The sequence below is a fragment of the Neoarius graeffei genome, chromosome 15 (genome assembly GCF_027579695.1).
Source record: "Neoarius graeffei isolate fNeoGra1 chromosome 15, fNeoGra1.pri, whole genome shotgun sequence".
NCBI classification, from domain to species: Eukaryota; Metazoa; Chordata; class Actinopteri; order Siluriformes; family Ariidae; genus Neoarius; species Neoarius graeffei.
This window is the reverse complement of record NC_083583.1, coordinates 42,424,961-42,444,177: the sequence shown is the minus strand read 5'-3', so window position 1 is coordinate 42,444,177 and position 19,217 is coordinate 42,424,961. Positions and strand designations below refer to the sequence as shown.

General features: G+C 42.1%; 1 protein-coding gene across 1 annotated transcript; it reads left to right on the top strand.

The window, feature by feature from the left end:
* The first annotated feature begins 1,980 nt into the window (after positions 1-1,980).
* On the top strand, positions 1,981-19,179 carry hnrnpm (heterogeneous nuclear ribonucleoprotein M). Its single transcript, XM_060941355.1, has 16 exons — positions 1,981-2,173; positions 9,889-10,061; positions 11,529-11,581; positions 12,157-12,164; positions 12,283-12,376; positions 12,480-12,704; positions 13,204-13,357; positions 13,454-13,503; positions 13,602-13,662; positions 16,450-16,551; positions 16,667-16,708; positions 17,282-17,353; positions 17,429-17,533; positions 17,622-18,208; positions 18,300-18,351; positions 18,795-19,179. Exons 1-16 carry the CDS (start codon positions 2,109-2,111, stop codon positions 18,956-18,958), a joined length of 2,007 nt encoding a protein of 668 aa, XP_060797338.1. The 5' UTR covers positions 1,981-2,108; the 3' UTR covers positions 18,959-19,179.
* Positions 19,180-19,217: the final 38 nt, after the last annotated feature.

Below are 19,217 nucleotides of genomic sequence, written 5' to 3'. Positions count from 1 at the left end.
AGAACAGGATAAAGCGGCTAGAGATAATGAGATGAGTTGAGTGTAAAAGTTGGCATGGAGATTCAAACATCTCATCTCATTATCTCTAGCCGCTTTATCCTGTTCTACAGGGTTGCAGGCAAGCTGGAGCCTATCCCAGCTGACTACGGGCGAAAGGTGGGGTACACCCTGGACAAGTCGCCAGGTCATCACAGGGCTGACACAAAGACACAGACAACCATTCACACTGAGATTCAAACAATGTATATTTAAATTTTTGTTCTCACCCTCACCCAGAAACCACAGGAGATTCTCCGTGCAATTCTGATAAGCCAGCAGGAAGTGCAACTGTTCAACTGTTCTGCTCTGATAATTTGCTGTGCATATATGCAATTTTTTTTAACCTAAAGTAACGTGAATGAGGCCATTTTATACTTTTACTGGAAAATGTGCACAAATGTCAGTGTGCACAAAATAAGGATCACGTTATAATTCCTATTTCTTAACCCATGTGTTCTGTTCGTTACTTAGCAATAGATGTACGTTCACAAGTCATATTCATTTTTGGCAGCTGAGACAGGAAATAATGTTTGAAATAACCATCCTTGAATACATCTGTAAATACAACACCCCTGATGGCTCGAGATGCTCCTCCTAACAGTTGTGTGTAGTCTGGTATGACAGCAAATAAGACATGGAGATAATGTAACAAAGAAATTCATCGGTATCAATAGTCAGTGATGACTGATAGTTCATCACTTTTTGTACTGTTTTAATTCTTGGGCCAAAACGACCCAAACATATCCTGTGTGTAACGTAAATTGGAAGAGGGAGAAGCACCAAAAGTAAATCTGTCCTTTTCCCCATTCAACAGAGAAAATGAGTCGAGCACATAATGTTTAATGTTGGGGGAAAATTTTTTTTTTTTTGTAGTATGGTTGCACTTTGGGGAAAAAAAAATAAAACGAGTTACTGTGATGGGCGGCACAGTGGTGTAGTGTTTAGCACTGTCACCTCACAGCAAGAAGGTCCTGGGTTCGAGCCCAGCGGCTGGTGAGGGCCTTTCTGTGTAGAGTTTGCGTGTTCTCCCAGTGTCTGTGTGGGTTTCCTCTGGGTGCTCCAGTTAAATTGACCGTAGGTGTGAATGTGAGTGTGAATGGTTGTCTACCTATGTGTCAGCCCTGCGATGACCTGGCGACTTGTCCAGGGTGTACCCCACCTCTCGCCCATAGTCAGCTAGGATAGGCTCCAGCTTGCCTGCGACCCTGTAGAACAGGATAAGCGGCTACAGATAATGGATGGATGAAGTTACTGTGATGGGTGGCACGGTGGTGTAGTGGTTAGCACTGTCGCCTCACAGCAAGAAGGTCCTGGGTTTGAGCCCAGCGGCCGGCGAGGGCCTTTCTGTGCAGAGTTTGCATGTTCTCCCCGTGTCTGTGTGGGTTTCCTCCGGGTGCTCCGGTTTTCCCCACAGTCCAGAGACATGCAGGTTAGGTTAACTGGTGCCTCTAAATTGACCGTAGGTGTGAATGTGAGTGTGAATGGTTGTCTGTGTCTATGTGTCAGCCCTGCGATGACCCGGCGACTTGTCCAGGGTGTACCCCGCCTCTCGCCCATAGTCAGCTAGGATAGGCTCCAGCTTGCCTACGACCCTGTAGGACAGGATAAGCGGCTACAGATAATGGATGGATGGAGTTACTGTGACCTGAACAGAACACGAAAGCTTGTAAAACCTACAGTACTTCTGTGTAATCGTTGATCTCCATTGGATATATCAAATAAGAAATATGAGTGAGTTGTAAATAGAATCGTTTCTGGATTAATGTAAAATAAGTCTTTTGTTGGTGATTTCTCAAAGCATCTACAAAAAAAAAACCTCATTGTAGAAGTGACCAGGCCCACGTTTGAATCGACTCAACGCTGAATCGGTTCCGTAAATCATTCGGCTCAATGATTCGGGCTTGTACTGATTTCCCATCATGCTCTGCGGCTGACCTCAAATATCCATTTCGTCTCTTCGCCGCCATTTCAGCCGTCCAGGAGCGCAGTGATTAGGCAGCTTAGTATAATCGCGTGATTTGATAAATACACCAATAATTTTAGCTGTTACTTGTTTTGACGTAATTTGCATGTCAGGAGAAGAAGAAACGTTAAAAATGTCGTCTAATGCTGCCCCAGAGAAACAAGGCCAAGGGTAATGTTTACTGCGCAAACGCTTTAAGCTGCTCTTTGTTCACGTTTTTATTTATTTATTTGTTGTTTTTCTAGTCATGCTAACTAAAATTCGTATTTATATTCATTTTTGTTAGCCTAATAATAATAATAATACCTCAGTTTTGATGAATTCTGAGCGAGTATTAGCTTGCTGGCTAGCTTGCTAACAAAGCCGGTGGCCTTGTGGGCCTACTTTGTTCTCCGATGTTAATTAGCTGCTGTTTACATTCTGTTCCAAGCAGTTGAGCTAGCTAACAAATATTGCAAGTTTTGTAAAATTGTAACTTGAAGCCGTAGCTAAGTATTTTTAAAACAAGCGCGCCGGATAAACAATACTAGACTCTTTCTTTTGTGTGTTTTGAACAGCGTGCAGAAAGCTGTACGTTAGCGAGCGAGCAGTGGAGTCGTGTTTAGCTAGCAGCAGTGTAACCTTATTAAACTACTTCTAAATGTTCCAGATGATGATTGCTCGCATTAAACACGTATTTAAGTGTGAATAGCTTGGCTGTGCAGGAGGTCGCCTGTTTGTCCTCCTCCTGCTGTGGGTTTATGACGGAGTCCTGAGCCGTGTGGGGGAAATGGCGCACATGTTCACACAGGGAAATTCAGGCGTTTTGGGAAAAACATGGCTATTTTTTTCCTTCCTTGAAATACAAATTGCAGAATTGTCTTTAGTATGTAAAATTTTATTGACTTTTTTTTGTTGGGATAGATGTATAAAAATTGGGTTCAAATTAAACTTCTGCTTGTAGATTAACTAGTTATGTCCCACTTTGAGAAAGGCAGCTCTAATTAATGTTTGCTCGCTTAGCAGATACCAAGAAAGAGCTCAGACCTAAAGCTTCTCCAAGATGCTGCCTGAAGAATTACGGTGTTTTAGCCCCATCATTGAATTGAACATCATTTGATTATAATTTGCCTTCTAAAACACAACGGTAATTTATTAGTTGTCAGAGTTAAGGATCAGAACTTGTATTCTCGAAGTCGGACATCCGGGTCACTGGTCATGTGACTTCCATGACAACCCAGCCGCCATATTGGTTTAGGTGAAAAGGAAGGAGAAGCCTGTTTGTGTATTGCAGCAATTTAGTTCAAATTTGAGTGTTTTTATGCTATTAGCATGCCTAAAGGGTGTTGTGTAGCAGGCTGTACAGCCAATTCAATAAAAAATGAAGGTTTAAAGTTTCATATGATACCATTATCGGGTAAAAGGAGAGAGAAAAATGGTTGAGGGCTGTAAACAGGTGTGAAGTGAGAGCTGATGGATCTGTTAACTATGGAAAGTTATGGGAACCCAAATCTAACTATACATATGTATGTGGTCGTCATTTCATCAATGGTAAGTGAAGAAAAGAATTTATAATGGTCATGAGTTTTTAGTGATAGTAACAGCTCTGTTATTGTATGAGTTAATTGCCGACAAATGAGCAGTAATAGGTGAATTTGCCACAATAAACATTCTGAAAACTTGCTGACACTTCATAATATAAATCTGTCTGCAAAAACCCATAAGTCACCATTGTTTTGACACCTGTCCCACCCTTGCTTGTACGGACAACTCCAGTCCAACAACACTGATTTTCAATTTATTACGAGCTAGATCCTCAGCAGCTAAACTATCTTGATACTGGTAGGACATTCTACGAGTATATTAAGCTAAAACTAACAATCTTGCTAAAACACTGAACACTAACAAAGTTGGGTAAAACATGTTTTCACCTAGTCAAATATGGCGCCTGTTGTCATGTGTTCGTGATGTCACGCCGACTGAGAATAGCCCACAGCCATATATTGATTGTCGGCCATTTTGCCATGACCGCTAACCTACTGAGCATCTTGTATTCAAGTGGTTTAGCCCCATCGTTGAACTGAACCAAATCTGAGTAATTTTACCTTCTAAGACACCAATAAGTCATTTCTGAGAGCTTTTAGAATTATCACAAAATTATATAAATATTGACTGGTTGGCATATTGCCAAGACCATGAACATCTCAATCACTTTTATTGCCAGGTATGTGGACACACACGAGGAATTTGACTCTGGTTTCACTTAGCTCTCATAGTACAAAACAGATAAAAAGCGTATACACAAAACAAACAGGAAAAAAATGGTGCAATAGGTGCATTGTGCAAAGTTATCCAAGTAAGTCAAGTATGGAATAGATAAATATAAAGTGTGCACAGAATGATGTTATGAGTGTGCGGATATTTTACAAGTGATATTACTGATGTATGAATCTGATTTTAGCTGTTCATCACAGAAAGGATTTTCCCTTTTGGTGCAATATAGTGCAAAGATGAAATAGTAAATATAAATGAGTAACAGTGAGCACAGAATGACAGTATGAGTGTGCAGATATTTTGCAAGTGACATTACTGATATATGAATCTGGATTGTAGCTGTTCATCACAGACAGCCTGAGGGGGGAAAAAAAACTATTCTTGTCTGGTTGTTTTTGCATACAGTGATCTATATCGCCTCCCTGAGGGGAGAAGTTTAAACAGATTGTGACCAGGGTGTGATGGGTCCGCAGAGATGTTACCTGCCTGTTTCCTGACTCTGGACAGGTACAGGTCTTGGATGGAGGGCAGGTTGACACCGATAATTTTCTCTGCAGACCTTATTGTCTGTTGCAGTCTGTTCTTCTCCTGTTTGATGACTGATCCAAGTCAAACAGTGATGGAAGAGCAAAGAACAGACTGAATGATGACAGGTTGAGCTTCCTGAGCTGGTGCAGAAAGTGCAACCTCTGCTGAGCCTTTTTGATGATAGTGACTTTGTTGGTCTCCCACTTCAAGTCCTGAGAGATTGTGGAACCCAGAAACCTGAAGCTTTCAACAGCAGTCACAGTGTTGATGGTGATGGGCAGCAGAGTGTGGGGGGGGCTCCTCCTAAAGTCCACTGTCATCTCCACAGTTTTGAGTGTGTTCAGTTCCAGATTGTTCTGACCGCACCACCAGACCAGCCGTTCAACCTCCCATCTGTATGCAGACTCGTCACCATCTCGGATGAGGCCGATGACCGTTGTATCGTCTGCAAATTTCAGGAGTTTAACAGATGGGTCTCTTGAGGTGCAGTCATTGGTATAGATAGCTTTCACTGACGTCACGGCATTCCGGGGAACGCCCCACAGCCGCCATTTTGGGGGGCAAACAAAACGGACCATCGCCACTACCGGCTATGTTATCTTGGACGAATTTATGAAGTTATATAGTCAGTATTCTAAAATAAAGATCAATGTCGGCAAAATCAAGCAAACGGAAGTATATAGATACATTAGACGACATCTCACGACAACGGTATGCAGCCAAACTGGCCTTGATTGGGGGAATCGACCCCTACGAAGTGGACAACGATGCATTTTCAAGTGACTATGCAGGGCTGCCAAAGCCTGAAACTGACTTCATCAAACTTTAAAGGCTGTCTGATATATACAACTTTATATATTCACAGTGCGCCTTTTGGCGGATGCCGCCTGAATCGCGCAGATCCGATTTTTTTTGGGGGGGGGGCGTTGGAGTGTCTGATTATAATTTCAAAGTAAATTCTGTATTAAAATTACTAAATAAGCAAATCCGTTACAGTCCATGAAACAGGAAGTATAAGGATGAGAAAAAAAAACAGTTTAAATCGGAAAGCTGTGCACATATGCGCAGTCCTGCACACCACTCGGGCTGCGCAAATGTGCGCAGCTTTCCGATTTAAACTTTTTTTTTTTCTCATCCTTATACTTCCTGTTTCATGGACTGTAACGGATTTGCTTTAGTAATTTTAATACAGAATTTACTTTGAAATTATAATCAGACACTCCAACGCCCCCCTAAAAAAAAAAATCGGATCTGCGCAATTCAGGTGGCATCCGCCAAAAGGCGCGCTGTTTGCGTCCCAAACACAAATCAAATCATACAGAATAGACCTAAAATGTTTTTCAAAAATGACCCTTGCGTGAGTGAAGTGACAAGTTTCAAATAGAAACGTGACAAACGAGTGATTAAGTGTACATTACAATGTAAACGTACACTCAGCAGTTCCAGTTAGGCATTCTCCAGAGATTGTTCACATGATGTTTTGGTTTCCAAAAACAAACTTAAACACAATTGTTTATTTAAACAACTTACCACTTATAAAATGATCGGAGCAGACTTTGCTGTGTTTGGAAGGCTGAAAATCCTTGCGGTTGATTCTCGAAAGCCATAGATTTCTCCTTTGTATGCTGAGTTTGTTTGCTCGCCTTCGTGCTCCCGTACAGTGGGAATTCCATAAAAGCTCCGCTTGACTTCATCATCTGACCTATTACGACAGCCGTGAATACAACAGGTGTGCATCATTGCTAGCTTTAAATAGCCTGCTTGGGTTCTTTTGAAGACTTCGTACTCGCGCGTTACAATGTGTGCTCAGTGACCCGTACGGTAAGCTGGACCCCCAAGATGGCCGCCACTAGGGAATCCCCGACTCTGTGATGTCATGTGAAAACTATCTATAAAGGGAGAAGAGCAGTAGGGAGAACACACACCCTTGGGGGTTGCCAGTGCTGATAGACCGAGTGCTGGATATGATGCTCCCCGTCCTCACCTGCTGCTTCCTGTCAGTCAGGAAGTTTGTAATCCACTGACAGGTGGAGGAGGGCACAGTGACCAGGGTGAGCTTGGTGTGGAGGATGTCTGGAACAATGGTGCTGAATGCTGAACTGAAGTCCACAAACAGGATCCTGGTGTACGTCCCTGCAGTGTCGAGGTGTTGCAGGATGTAGTGTAGACCCATATTTATTGCATCATCCACTGACCTGTTTGCCCGGTAGGCAAACTGCAGGGGGTCCAGCAGGGGGTCTGCGATGTCCTTCAGGTATGACAACACCAGTCTCTCGAAGGACTTCATGACTACAGATGTGAGGGCAACAGGCCTGTCGTCATTCAGTCCTGTGATATTAGTTTTCTTAGGAACCGGGATTATTGTGGAGTGTTTGAAGCATGAGGGGACTTTTAAAAATCTGGGTGAAGATGGGAGCCAGCTGGTCAGCACAGACCTTCAGACAAGAGGGTGACACACCATCTGGGCCAGGTGCCTTCCTGATCATCTGTCAGTCTGGCAGACATCCTCTTCACAGATCTTGAGTGCTGGTGGGGGGTCAGAGCCGGGGGGTGGCAGAATGGCAGGAGGTGTAAATGGGTCTTTAATGACTGAAGGGGGGAAGAGGTGTGAATCTGTCGAATCTGCAGTAAAACACATTCAGCTTGTCAGCCAGTTGATGGTTCACTGCACTGTTGGTGGATGGTCTCCTATATAGACCCTTTTCAGTCATGTGACCTTCGTAAACGCGACCGCCATTTTGGACATGTAGTGGACTTCAGCTCGAATCGGTTTGAATGCGAGGAAGGCGACAAACATAAAAGAAAAAGGAGCGAGATGCAGAAAACTGTATTTACTAGCTTACTGTAATTATGATCTGGCAGCTATTTACACCGGATCCAGTGTAAATAGCTGCCGGAGCCAACATCCGAGCTTGCCGGCTGCGAGCGCACTCCGGCCGGCTGCGAGCGAGCGCGTGCGCCAGAACCTTGGACGTTGGCTCCGGCAGCTATTTACACTGGGTCCGGTGTAAATAGCTGCCAGATCATAATTACAGTAAACTAGAATGGAATGTTAACAGCAATGTAATGCCTTTTCTGGCTAATTTTATTCGTCTTGCCTCCAACAAAGTGGTCACTACACAAGCGTTGGTATGCCGCTATCCATCTTCTCCGTCGGTCAGCATCTACCGGGATCCGATAAAATGATAACCCTTGCCTTGTTTGTTGGTTACTACGTCCAGGTGCACAACGATATAGTGGCATGATGGAAGTCTTGCTGAAAACAAACACTTTCTTTGCTGCCGTTCCTCAATGTTGGCTGTGGTTAACTACTGGTAGTACATGTCCAAAATGGTGGCCGCGTTTGTCGTGACATCACGTGAAAAGGGTCCATAGTTAATAATGTTCTGCAGGCTTCTCCACACTGACGTCGGATCATTTGCTGAAAGGCTGTTTTTAATCTCTTAGCTGCTTTCACCTCCATTGTTAGTGTGTTTCTGGACTGATTATACAGAACTGTCTCCACTTTTGTAGGCCTCTTTGTTCTGACGAAGTTGCCTGAGTTTTGCAGTGAACCAGGGTTTGTTGTATACGCGGAAGGTTTTGGTAGGCGCGCACGCATCCTCACAAAAACTGATGTAAGATGTTACAGTATCAGTTCATGCAGGTCTGAGGCTGCAGCCTCAAAAACACTCCAATCAGTGCAGTCAAAGCAGGCTTGTAGTTCCACTTTGGCCTCATCGGACCATCTCCTCACTGTCTTAACTACAGGTTTAGCAGATTTCAGCTTCTGCCTGTAGGTCGGAATAAGGGAGTCCCAAGGCTGCACGGGGGACAGAGTGGTATGAGTCCTTTAAAACAGTGTAACAATGGTCCAGAGTGTTAGTGTCCCGTTTATATTTTGGCAGTTCATGGCTGAGGTTTGCTCTGTTAAAGTCCCCCAAAACAATGAGCAAAGAGTCTGGGTGTTTTTTCTCCACATTGTTTATCTGGTCAGCCAGATGTTGTAACGCCTCATTAATACCCGCCTGAGGGGGGGATGTAAACTCCAACCAGAATAAACGAGGAAAACTCTTGCTGAGCATAAAATGGTTTGCAGTTTATGAATAACGACTCCAGATGAGGACTGCATGATTTGTTTAGAACTGTGACATCAGTACACCAACCTTCATTAATATAAAAGCAGACTCCGCCTCCCCTCATTTTCCCCGTGAGCTCTGTTTCACAGTCCCCTTGGTGCAGGTGAAATACAGGCAGGTGGAGAGAAGTGTCCGGGATGTGCTCACCGAGCCAGGTTTTGGTGAAGCACAAGGCAGCAGATCTGTTAAAATCCGTGTTGATTATGTTGAGGAGCAGCAGTTCGTCTATCTTATTGGCCAGAGCGCGTACGTTAGCCAGGTGAATGGGAGCGCAGTGCGAAACCCCCGCTGCCTCAGCCTGACGAGCGCGCTGGCTCGCTTCCCCCAGTGTCTCCGGTGTCCTCAGCGTAATCCATAGAGAGCTGCTGCTCCTCCAACAAGTAGCTCTGGAAAACTTTCTGGATCAATGAAAGCCGATGAAAAAACTTTACTGGTGATTATTCCAATGTTTTTAAGTTCTTCTCTGGAGTATGTGACCAGCAAAGGAGCGCAAAAAAAAAACTACAACAAAAACATAAAGTACGAGAGAGCGAAGTACCAAGGCAACCGTCCGTGGTGCCATATTGGATAAAAAGATATTGGAAAAAGCCAAGAGAATGCCTGTGGATGGACAACTAAAAATTGGGTCTCGTTGTGATTGTAAATAAATTACAATCTTTTTATATACTTTTATTTTTTCCTATAAGTGATGTTACATATATTTGTGATTGTGCATTTCACAAGTCATGACACTTGTAGCATCTAAAAGGGCTACAACACTGGTGGACTAAACCACTAGGGGCCTAAAACACTGGATACCTGCCTGAAGAGGGAGGTCTGTAGATGTTTGTGGAAGGAGATCACATTTTATGTATTTGCTTTGATGCAATTGATTGTCCTTTAATTTTGGAAAAGCAACTGGATGTAAATCTAGGAAGCTTGTAAATTGCAGCTTGGAATCTCTGTTTAAAATGGATGGCATATTTAATGCTTTTTGGTTTCTTGTAGAAATGCAGTGAATGGAAAGCCCAGCCATGAGTCCAGGAAGGAGAGATCCTCCAAGCGAGGAGGTGGTAGATACGAGCCCTATGCCAACCCCTCCAAGAGATACCGGGTTTTTGTGAGCAACATTCCCTATGATGTCAAATGGCAAGCGCTAAAGGACCTAATGAAAGAAAAAGGTAAGAATTAGGTTTATGATCGTGGGGTTTTCTTGTTTGGAGGATCTTTTCCCACTTTGGACATCAGTGGGTTATGTATACTTAGAATAGTGACTATAGTTGGGTGATTAGCAAAAATCTGTCAGGTTGGTGCTGTTTGAAGGCTGCTGTGTAGCAGTTAATATAAAGCCTTTGTGGTTGTGCATTGTCTTAAATTCCATTCTGTATATGGATGCAGTAATGTGCTCCTTTAAGACTGGAAGTAATGGCACTCTAAGTGATGTACAATGCCTGGAGAGCTCTGTCTGAACTCTTTGAAGTTTCTCATTTTGTATTCGGGTTCATGTTTTAGAGGCGCTCATCGTGCACATTTGTTTCATGCCCTAAAACCTATACAATTAAGCCTGGCCCTTTGCTGGCTAGGATTTTCTTTTAGAGCCATCCACGAAAGAGATTGGGGCATAGTTAGCATGTCTTGATGAATTTCTTGCTTTCCAGCAAGTTGTTGTACCACACAAGTTTAAATATTCGGCTTAAAATCCTCAGCGCAAGATCTGAGGGTGATCTAAGGGGCATAAACCCATAGAGTTAAGATTTTGTAGGTACTTATTTCAAGGAAGCCCCCATGGTTTATGGTGTGCAAGCATGAGGAATACATTTCGTGTCATTTGGAAATTGTTGCTTGTAGAATTAAATTGCATTCTCTTTTTTAGGTATGCCAGAGTGAATGTTGTCACAGCAGATCTTCACATTGTACCTTTGCCTGGAAGTGTCAGTTTTGTTGGGGTACAGGTCTACAGAGCAACGCAGCTTCTTAAGCTCATCTTCACATCTGAGAAATGGGCAGGCCATTGACTGCATGGTTGATCTTGTTGGCATTGCCATGTTTCATTTAAAAAAGGAAATGTATGTGGCTGCCTTTTAGGTTTTAACAGTCCTTAAAGATTAACCGTGAGTTCAAAGGCCTCTACTGGTATTACTGTGATTTCCTTCTAGAGGAGCCGGTTTGGTCTCAATTTTGAGTTCACTTTAGGTAATCATAGATGGTGCCATTGTGGTTGGGTATGCAGTTGATATGATATTGAGACCTGGTTTGTTTGTCAAGACTAAACATGCTCGGGATAAATGTGTTGACTGGTTGTATAGGTAGCTCATTAATTGTGATCACACTTAACTTTCAAAACTTAGTTGTTTCGTGGCAAAATGCCCCAAAGGCAATGCATTAAAAATTCTTAAGGGTGGATCAAGAGGTTGTAAACTTTCCGGTCATTTATGGTGTTGAGGTTTCTACCTAGGATAGCTTAAGAAGTATTTTTAAGATGGCAGCTTGCTTCATGTAGACCTGTACCAGAATTGTGGTGCTGGGGAGAGGCTCTGGACTAGCAAGCCGAGCTCATTGTCACTGCCTAGTTGTGTGTCTGCTCTAAACTCCCATTGTTTTCTCGGCTTCTCTCCCTTGGTGTGTGTCTTCTGGAATCTGATTTGTAGTGGGTGAGGTAACGTACGTGGAACACTTAATGGACGCGGAAGGCAAATCAAGGGTAAGTGCAAGAGACGAACCTCCATTTGTCCGCTTGAGTTTTCTTACTACATCTCCTTTCAATGTGGGGCATTCAGACTTGGGTTTGAGAGATGAAAGTCACCGTGGGTGAATTTTTTCGCTGAATGTGGATGCTGACTGTGGTTCAGAGTGGAGCCACAGGGGGTGGTTTCTCAGCTCCATGGTAATTCTGGCTCGTGAGCTTTCAGTCCCACTGTGGGCAACCTTTATGAACGCTTTTTTTAAAGTCTCACTGAGGACTGAAAGTAGTGAGTGGTGTTCAATAGCAAATGATGGTTAATATGGCATCAGCGAGTCTTAACAGTGAAATAACTCAAGTGGAGTTTAGGGAAGGAACATTTTTGTTCTGGTTGTTTTAACCTTCTGTGTTTTGTGTTCATTAAGTGGAATGAAATCAAGTTCTGTAACTTTTTAAATGGTAAAAGAACACCACAAAGAACCATGTAAAATTATAGCATAAGCATTTTTTGTATACACTGTACTGCATTTCCATCACTGTTGTCTAATTATTGTCTTATCTTGTGTGCTCCTCTTGCCCGTGCTGATGATCCAAAGGGTTGTGCGTAAGTACCCCCCCCCCCCCCCCCCCCCCCCCCCCAAAAAAAAAAAAAAACCTAAAACTTAATTGGTTTTCTGCATTGTCTTTTTGAAAGTGTGACCATGCTCTTATTGACTTTACAGGGTGGTTGAGTTTAGAACTGAAGAACTAATGAAGAAGGCTGTGGATAAAGTCAATAAACACAACATGAATGGACGTCCTTTGAAAGTCAAAGAGGTCATTTTGGGACTTATTTTCATGAACAGCACTTACAGTAGAACTTAATTTTAATGCATCTTCATTGATGTTGGCTAATGGTTACTACTGGTACTTGTTGCAGGACCCAGATGGTGTGATTGCCCAGCGTGAAGCCCACAGGTCTCAAGGTGGTGGTGGTGGAGGACCTCTTGGTGGAATGGGTGGTGGAATGGGTATGGGACCTGGACCTGGTGCTCCCCCCATGGTCAACATCCCGCCAAGTCTCTTGGACAATCCAAACATTCCTAATGAGATCATCCATGGTCTTCAAGCTGGCAAGATAGGAAGCACAGTTTTTGTGGCAAATGTAAGTGGCACAGAGGCTCATTTGGTAAATGTACACTGCCTGACTACAAAAGTTGCCTTTTGGATTTAAGTAAGCAAAACATTGAGTTTATTGGATAATTACTGTAGTGGTTGTTTCAGCTGGCAACAGTTATTTTAACCATAACTGATGCAGTGAGTAGCTTCTCATTTTTTAAACCATGTCGGAAGATGTATCCCTTGGTTGTGGGAAAGATTTTATTGTGTTTCAGAAGGATCAAATTATTGGTGTGCAAAGAAAAATGTAGCATGAATCATTTCACATGACCTGTCCACCACTTAACCCCATTGAAACTCCTTAGAATGTGCTGGAGAAGACTTGAGAGGGTTGATTCCTGTCATCAATACAAGATCTCGGCAAAAACAATGTATTGATTGTGTGTGTGCGTGCGCGCATATAAAATAAACCTGAGCTCATGCTTGACAGCACTTAAAGGACTAGTTTTGTAGAGTGTGTACTAAATGGAGATTTTCTTTTGTAGCTTGACTATAAGGTGGGCTGGAAGAAGCTGAAGGAGGTGTTCAGCATGGCTGGGGTGGTTGTCCGCACAGACATCCTCGAGGACAAAGACGGGAAGAGCAGGGGCATGGGCACAGTCACTTTTGAAATGCCCATTGAAGCTGTGCAAGCAGTCTGTATCCTTTAAGTGTGAAAGAGCTGTAAAGCAGGAATTGCTACTTTTTGTTGTGACTCTGATTATCCTTGTCACAATTCTCCTTAACTTGTAAAAGCCATGTTCAATGGTCAACTGCTGTTCAATCGAACCATGCATGTAAAGCTGGTGAGTTAGGTTTTTTATTTTTTTAAATATAAATATATACTGACAGTTCTTTTGTGTCTTTAAAACATTATAAATGGTTTTCTGTGATTTCATTACAGGATGAGAAATCTATGCCCAAGGGTGACTTTTCACCCCCTGAGAGAGCACCTGCACTACCCCGTGAGGAGTACTAGAATACTATTCCCTCTTTTCCAATATAAAACATGACTTTATATTTGGGCACACACATGGACCTTTTAAAATAACCTGGAACATGCAACTTGAATTAAAAAAAAAAAAGTGAACCCTTATTAGAAAGCTGATCTTTGAATCTTGTGCAAATTGGGGGGGGGGAACACCCCCCCCCCCCCCCCCCCCCCCCAAATAAATATAAAATATATATGTGTATATATATATATATATATATATATATATATATATATATATATATATATATATATATATAATGTGTGTGTGTATGTATGTGTGTGTATATATATATATATATATATATATATATATATATATAAAAAATGTGTGTGTGTGTGTCACAAATATATATGTGTATGTATATATTAGTGTGTGTGTGTATATATATATATATATATATATATATATATATATATATATATATATATATATATATATGAATGACGCGGTACGCGGTGGTCCGGACTACCGTTGTGGTCCGGACCACGCCGTTTTCAGGTGTGGTCCGGACCACCAAGTTCAGAAGACAAATAAATTTTAAATTTTCAGCTACTACTTCCCCTAATTTAGAATAAATTCTTTCCTTTGCCCTTTCTTCTGTTGCTTTGTAGTCTCTAGCACATTTTTTCTTATTCCTTAGAAGCTGTTCATAACCACCCTGAGACATAAGCCCTGTTCACACAGCACATATTTGCATCGATGCTGCACCGATGTATTTTGTTGCGATATATCTTACACCTGTGTAAATTTTGTGGAGCGTTCACACGTCACAACCCTGCTTACTAGAGAGAAGCGTGTTAGCACCGGTGCAGCCCCACTTGCGGTCACACGGCAGTTTCTGCGACCGTGTTATAGTAGCAAAAACTTTATTACTATCATTTCCTTTGATAGTAATAAAGTTTTGATATCATTTCCTTTTATTATTATCATCATTTCCTATCATTACTATCATTTCCGATAGTAATAATGCGGAAATGAAATATGCGCATGCGTGAAAATGTACTTCCTTTTCCCGGTTGTCATGGCATCACCAAGCGCCGGGAAAACAACGTGGATGAAGACACCAGTGTTGCCAGATACTGCTGACTTTTTCCATCCCAAAATATGTTCAAATCCACCAAAATGCACTTAAAACTGACAATCTGGCAACACTGGAAGACACGCAGTTCTGTTGTTGTTGATATTCGCCATTTTGGAAGCGCAAAATACCAGGATGCAAAATTATGCAATGCCCGTATGTAATCAACTCTCCTCACGCGTAGCGAGTCTACCCCTGTAGCGTTCAGACGGCCCATTTTATATCGGTGCTGCCCCGCAAACTAGCATTTACTCCGGAGTAAATTTCTTAAACCACCTCCCGAGCAGGGTTAGATTTGCACCGGTTTAAGCAGCTTTCAGGGGCTACACCGGTATAACTTTGTACCGTGTGAACGCTCTACCGGGGCAGCCCCGGTGCTACACCGGAGTAAAAGTTGCCGTGTGAACACCCCTATAATGACGAAAGTTGGTAAAATTATTTTTCACTTCCCTCGTGGTAGCTCCCGCTTTTTTACATGCGTTAGAACTGGTATCTTTTATTGCGCGTGTGTTTTACGCATGCATTTCTCTTCCGGTTTGAGAAAAAATAACAAATGATGTACGACTTTGTAAAAAAACTCGTATTAAATGACAAACACAGTATGATTTTGGTAAGTTTTTATTTATATCGTAATATAATACAGCATACGGTGAACCGGACCACAATCCAGGAAAAATAATTAATTAATGCCCTCGTTTTGTATGGAAAATACGGTGATCCGGACCACCGCGTCATATATATATATATATATATATATATATATATATATATATATATATAATGTATGTGTGTGTGTGTGTGTGTGTGTGTGTGTGTGTGTGTGTATATATGTGTATATATATATATAAAATATATTAGTGTGTATGTGTGTGTGTATATATATATATATATATATATATATATATATATATAGATAGATAGATAGATAGATAGTGTGTATGTGTGTGTGTGTATATATATATATATATATATATATATATATATATATATATATATATAGATAGATAGTGTGTGTATATATGTGTGTGTGTGTATATATATATATATATATATATATATAAATAAAGTGTGTGTGTGTGTGTCACAAATATACATGAATAGGATGTCAGTATCTTGGTCTTGATTTGTTTTTTCCTTTCATATGCATACTTCACTGCAATGGGTTCAGACTAGAGTTTTTGTAGCATCTCAAATTTCTGTTAATGTGCAGTGCTATCTGATTTCACTTTTCATATTATCTGTAGCCGCTTTATCCTGTTCTACAGGGTCGCAGGCAAGCCGGAGCCTATCCCAGCTGACTACGGGTGAAAGGCGGGGTACACCCTGGACAAGTTGCCAGGTCATCACAGGACTGACACATAGACACAGACAACCATTCACACTCACATTCACACCTACGGTCAATTTAGAGTCACCAGTTAACCTAACCTGCATGTCTTTGGACTGTGGGGGAAACCGGAGCACCCGGAGGAAACCCACGCGGACACGGGGAGAACATGCAAACTCCACACAGAAAGGTCCTCGCTGGCCATGGGGCTCGAACCCAGAACCTTCTTGCTATGAGGCGACAGCGCTAACCACTACACCACCGTGCTGTCACTTTTCATATGACCATTAAATTTAGACATGCATTTTGTGCTATATGGACAAATTTAATCCTCTTCTCTGGTGATCTGCAGGTGGTCTGAGTGGTATTGGTCTGGGACTAGGGCCTGGTGGACAACCCATTGATGCTACACAGCTGAACCGTGGTGCAGGGATGAACAATATGGGGCCTGGAGGTGAAGTCTTGCTTTAGTGGCCTTTTTTTTTTTTTTTTTTTTGGGTTGCTTGTATGGCATGTTTTCATACTTTCTCACTGACGCCTCACTCTTCATTCATTAATTTTTTTTATAGGAATGGATGGGATAGGATTTGGTGGCATGAGTAGAATGGGAGGTATGTTCACTCAGGACATCAGCCATATCATTCCATAGTCTCATCCAGTCAATTTATTTGAAAATGACTGACTTTGCTGTACATTTCCAAAATTTACTGTTCCACTGTGTACTCTGTGTTCTAACTTTTAATACAGTGAGAGCCAGTTGAAGGCAAACTGTGTATACAAGGTTTAAAGATGGTGTTGTACAAGGTTGTTACTAGAGTACTGATAGAAAGTTTATTACCCAAAACTTGTATGGGCTATAAATGTTGCTGGATGAACAGTGAATAAGATGAGTTTTAAGATGTGCTTGTGTAACCGAAGGCAAACACACATGACATATTAACCAGGATTTAAAATATTGGGTTAATGTAGAATTTGAGCCGGAGATGTTTTTTCTGGTCAGATACATTTGTACACTGATCAAACTTGGAGAATGTTGATTGATAAACTTACTTGCTGAGGAGCTAGCTAAGAAATGCATGCCCTATTACCTTACTATCATTCCTGAGTCTGCAGTAGTTGGATGTAGTTTTATGTTTCTCCAGTTGTTACCTAAACAAAATTCCAATGATTTCCTTATTCTTAAGGACTGGATAATTTTGGAGGGGGAATAAACAACGTTGATCGATTTGGGCCGTCTGGAATGGGAAGGATGAACGGTGAGTTGTAGAATTGTCAGAGTTGTCGATAAATGTTCCCATACTTTTCCCACTAACTGAAGTGTCCTTTTGCAGACATGGATCGGGGAATTGGGGCTGCCTTTGAAAGAGAATTTGGTGGTCGCAATGAGATGGGCATGACCCGCAATAACTTTGGAGACTCTTTTGACCGAGGAATGGGTCAGTTAACAATGACTTTGGCGTCAACTGTAAGGAATTCCAAATTTTTTGAAGTCCACACTTTGTGAATGTTCCTTCTATTTCATAGGTAATTCCATGGGAATGGATCGCATGAGTTCTGGCATGGACCGACTTGGTGCCAATGTGGATCGTATGGGCAGTCTGGACAGAATGGGGATGGATCGTATGGAGCGTCTGTCTGACCTGGACAGGATGGGTTCTGGCTTTGATCGTATGGGCTCCAGCATGGATCGACTGGGACCCAGTATAGACAGGCTGGGGTCTGGCCTGGACCGTATGAGCTCTGGCATGGACCGCCTGAGTCAATCCAGTTTTGACCGCCTAGGTCCATCCAGCCTGGAGCGCATGAGTGCAGGCATGGATTTTGCCTCACCAATGGGCATGGACAGAATGAATGCTGGTCTTGACCGCATGGGGTCCAGCTTTGAGCGCATGAGTTCGGGTGGGTTGGACCGCTTCCCAGCCCCAGGAATGGACCGCATGGGATCCAGCATTGACCGCATGGATCGCATGGGCTCTGCTGGTGTGGGAGGACAGTTTGATCGAGGTGCAGATATGGACCGTGGTAACTTTGGCAGCTTCGGTTCAGCAGGGCAAGGAGGGCCGGGAGCTGGAGCCAGTGCCAGAAAGGGCTGCCAGATCTTTGTCAGAAATGTAGGTCCTTAAAACCAATTTTAAAGTTAATTATACATTATGAGAAATATTACAGACTTCTTACTCTGGAATGTGTTAATATTCTCTGCAGCTGCCATTTGATTTTACCTGGAAGATGTTGAAGGATGCCTTCAATTCATGTGGTGAGACATCTTAAATGAACATTTCCAATTGTCCAGTAAATGTGTTGTCTAGACTTGAGCTGCTTGGAAGTTTACTGCATTCACATATCTGAGAACTTTTAAAAGCTGGTCTTGACACAGGAATCGCATCACTTTTTAAGCCCAACCAATAGTTAATTTGTTAACGAGTTCACTGCCTCTTCACAGTATGTAATGACTATGCAAGGTATAACCTAATGGCATATTTGCAAGAAGGCATATGCCAATATCTTAATTGCCATACAAGTGTACTGCTAGTGTCTGGAGCCCTTTTGCTACATCAAGAAGTTATTTAGCATTAAAGGGGGGAAAAAGGTGCATAAACATTCAAGGGTCTTTTTTTTTTGGCTTGCTAAGGTGTTAAAGTTTTACTATTTAAACAGGTACTATGCTACTAATTTCACTATTTTCTTTATCTACACTAGGTATGGTGCAGTATGCTGATATCAAGATGGAGAATGGCAAGTCCAAGGGTTGTGGTGTGGTTCGTTTTGATAGCCCTGAAACAGCAGAGCGTGCTTGCTGTACTATGAATGGCTATCGACTGAATGGCAGAGAGATTGATGTGAGGATTGACAGAAATGCGTAATCCTCCACCATCCTGCCCTATCTGCTTTCTACACTTCTATACAGAGCTTTCCATGTTTGTTCATTACATTTCTACTAAAGCAAAACTGGTGCTGGTTTTGCTTGTTTAAGTTTTTAGAGACCAAATTTTATTTTTCTTACCCTCCCCACGTTTTATCCTTATGCTACCCAGAAATAGCCCATGATAAAGGTTTGACAATAAATCTCAAGTGTTGAAACTTGCTTTTTGGGTGGTCTTATTTATTTATTTATTTATTTAT

What these genes read in the sequence shown, in the direction of transcription:
- hnrnpm (XM_060941355.1), top strand. Translation starts at nt 2,109, where the DNA reads ATGTCAGGAGAAGAAGAAACGTTAAAAATGTCGTCTAATGCTGCCCCA. An exon ending in GAGAGCACCTGCACTACCCC is followed by an intron (nt 13,663 to 16,449) that starts GTGAGGAGTACT and finishes GGTGATCTGCAG; the next exon opens with GTGGTCTGAGTGGTATTGGT. An exon ending in TGGAATGGGAAGGATGAACG is followed by an intron (nt 17,354 to 17,428) that starts GTGAGTTGTAGA and finishes GTCCTTTTGCAG; the next exon opens with ACATGGATCGGGGAATTGGG.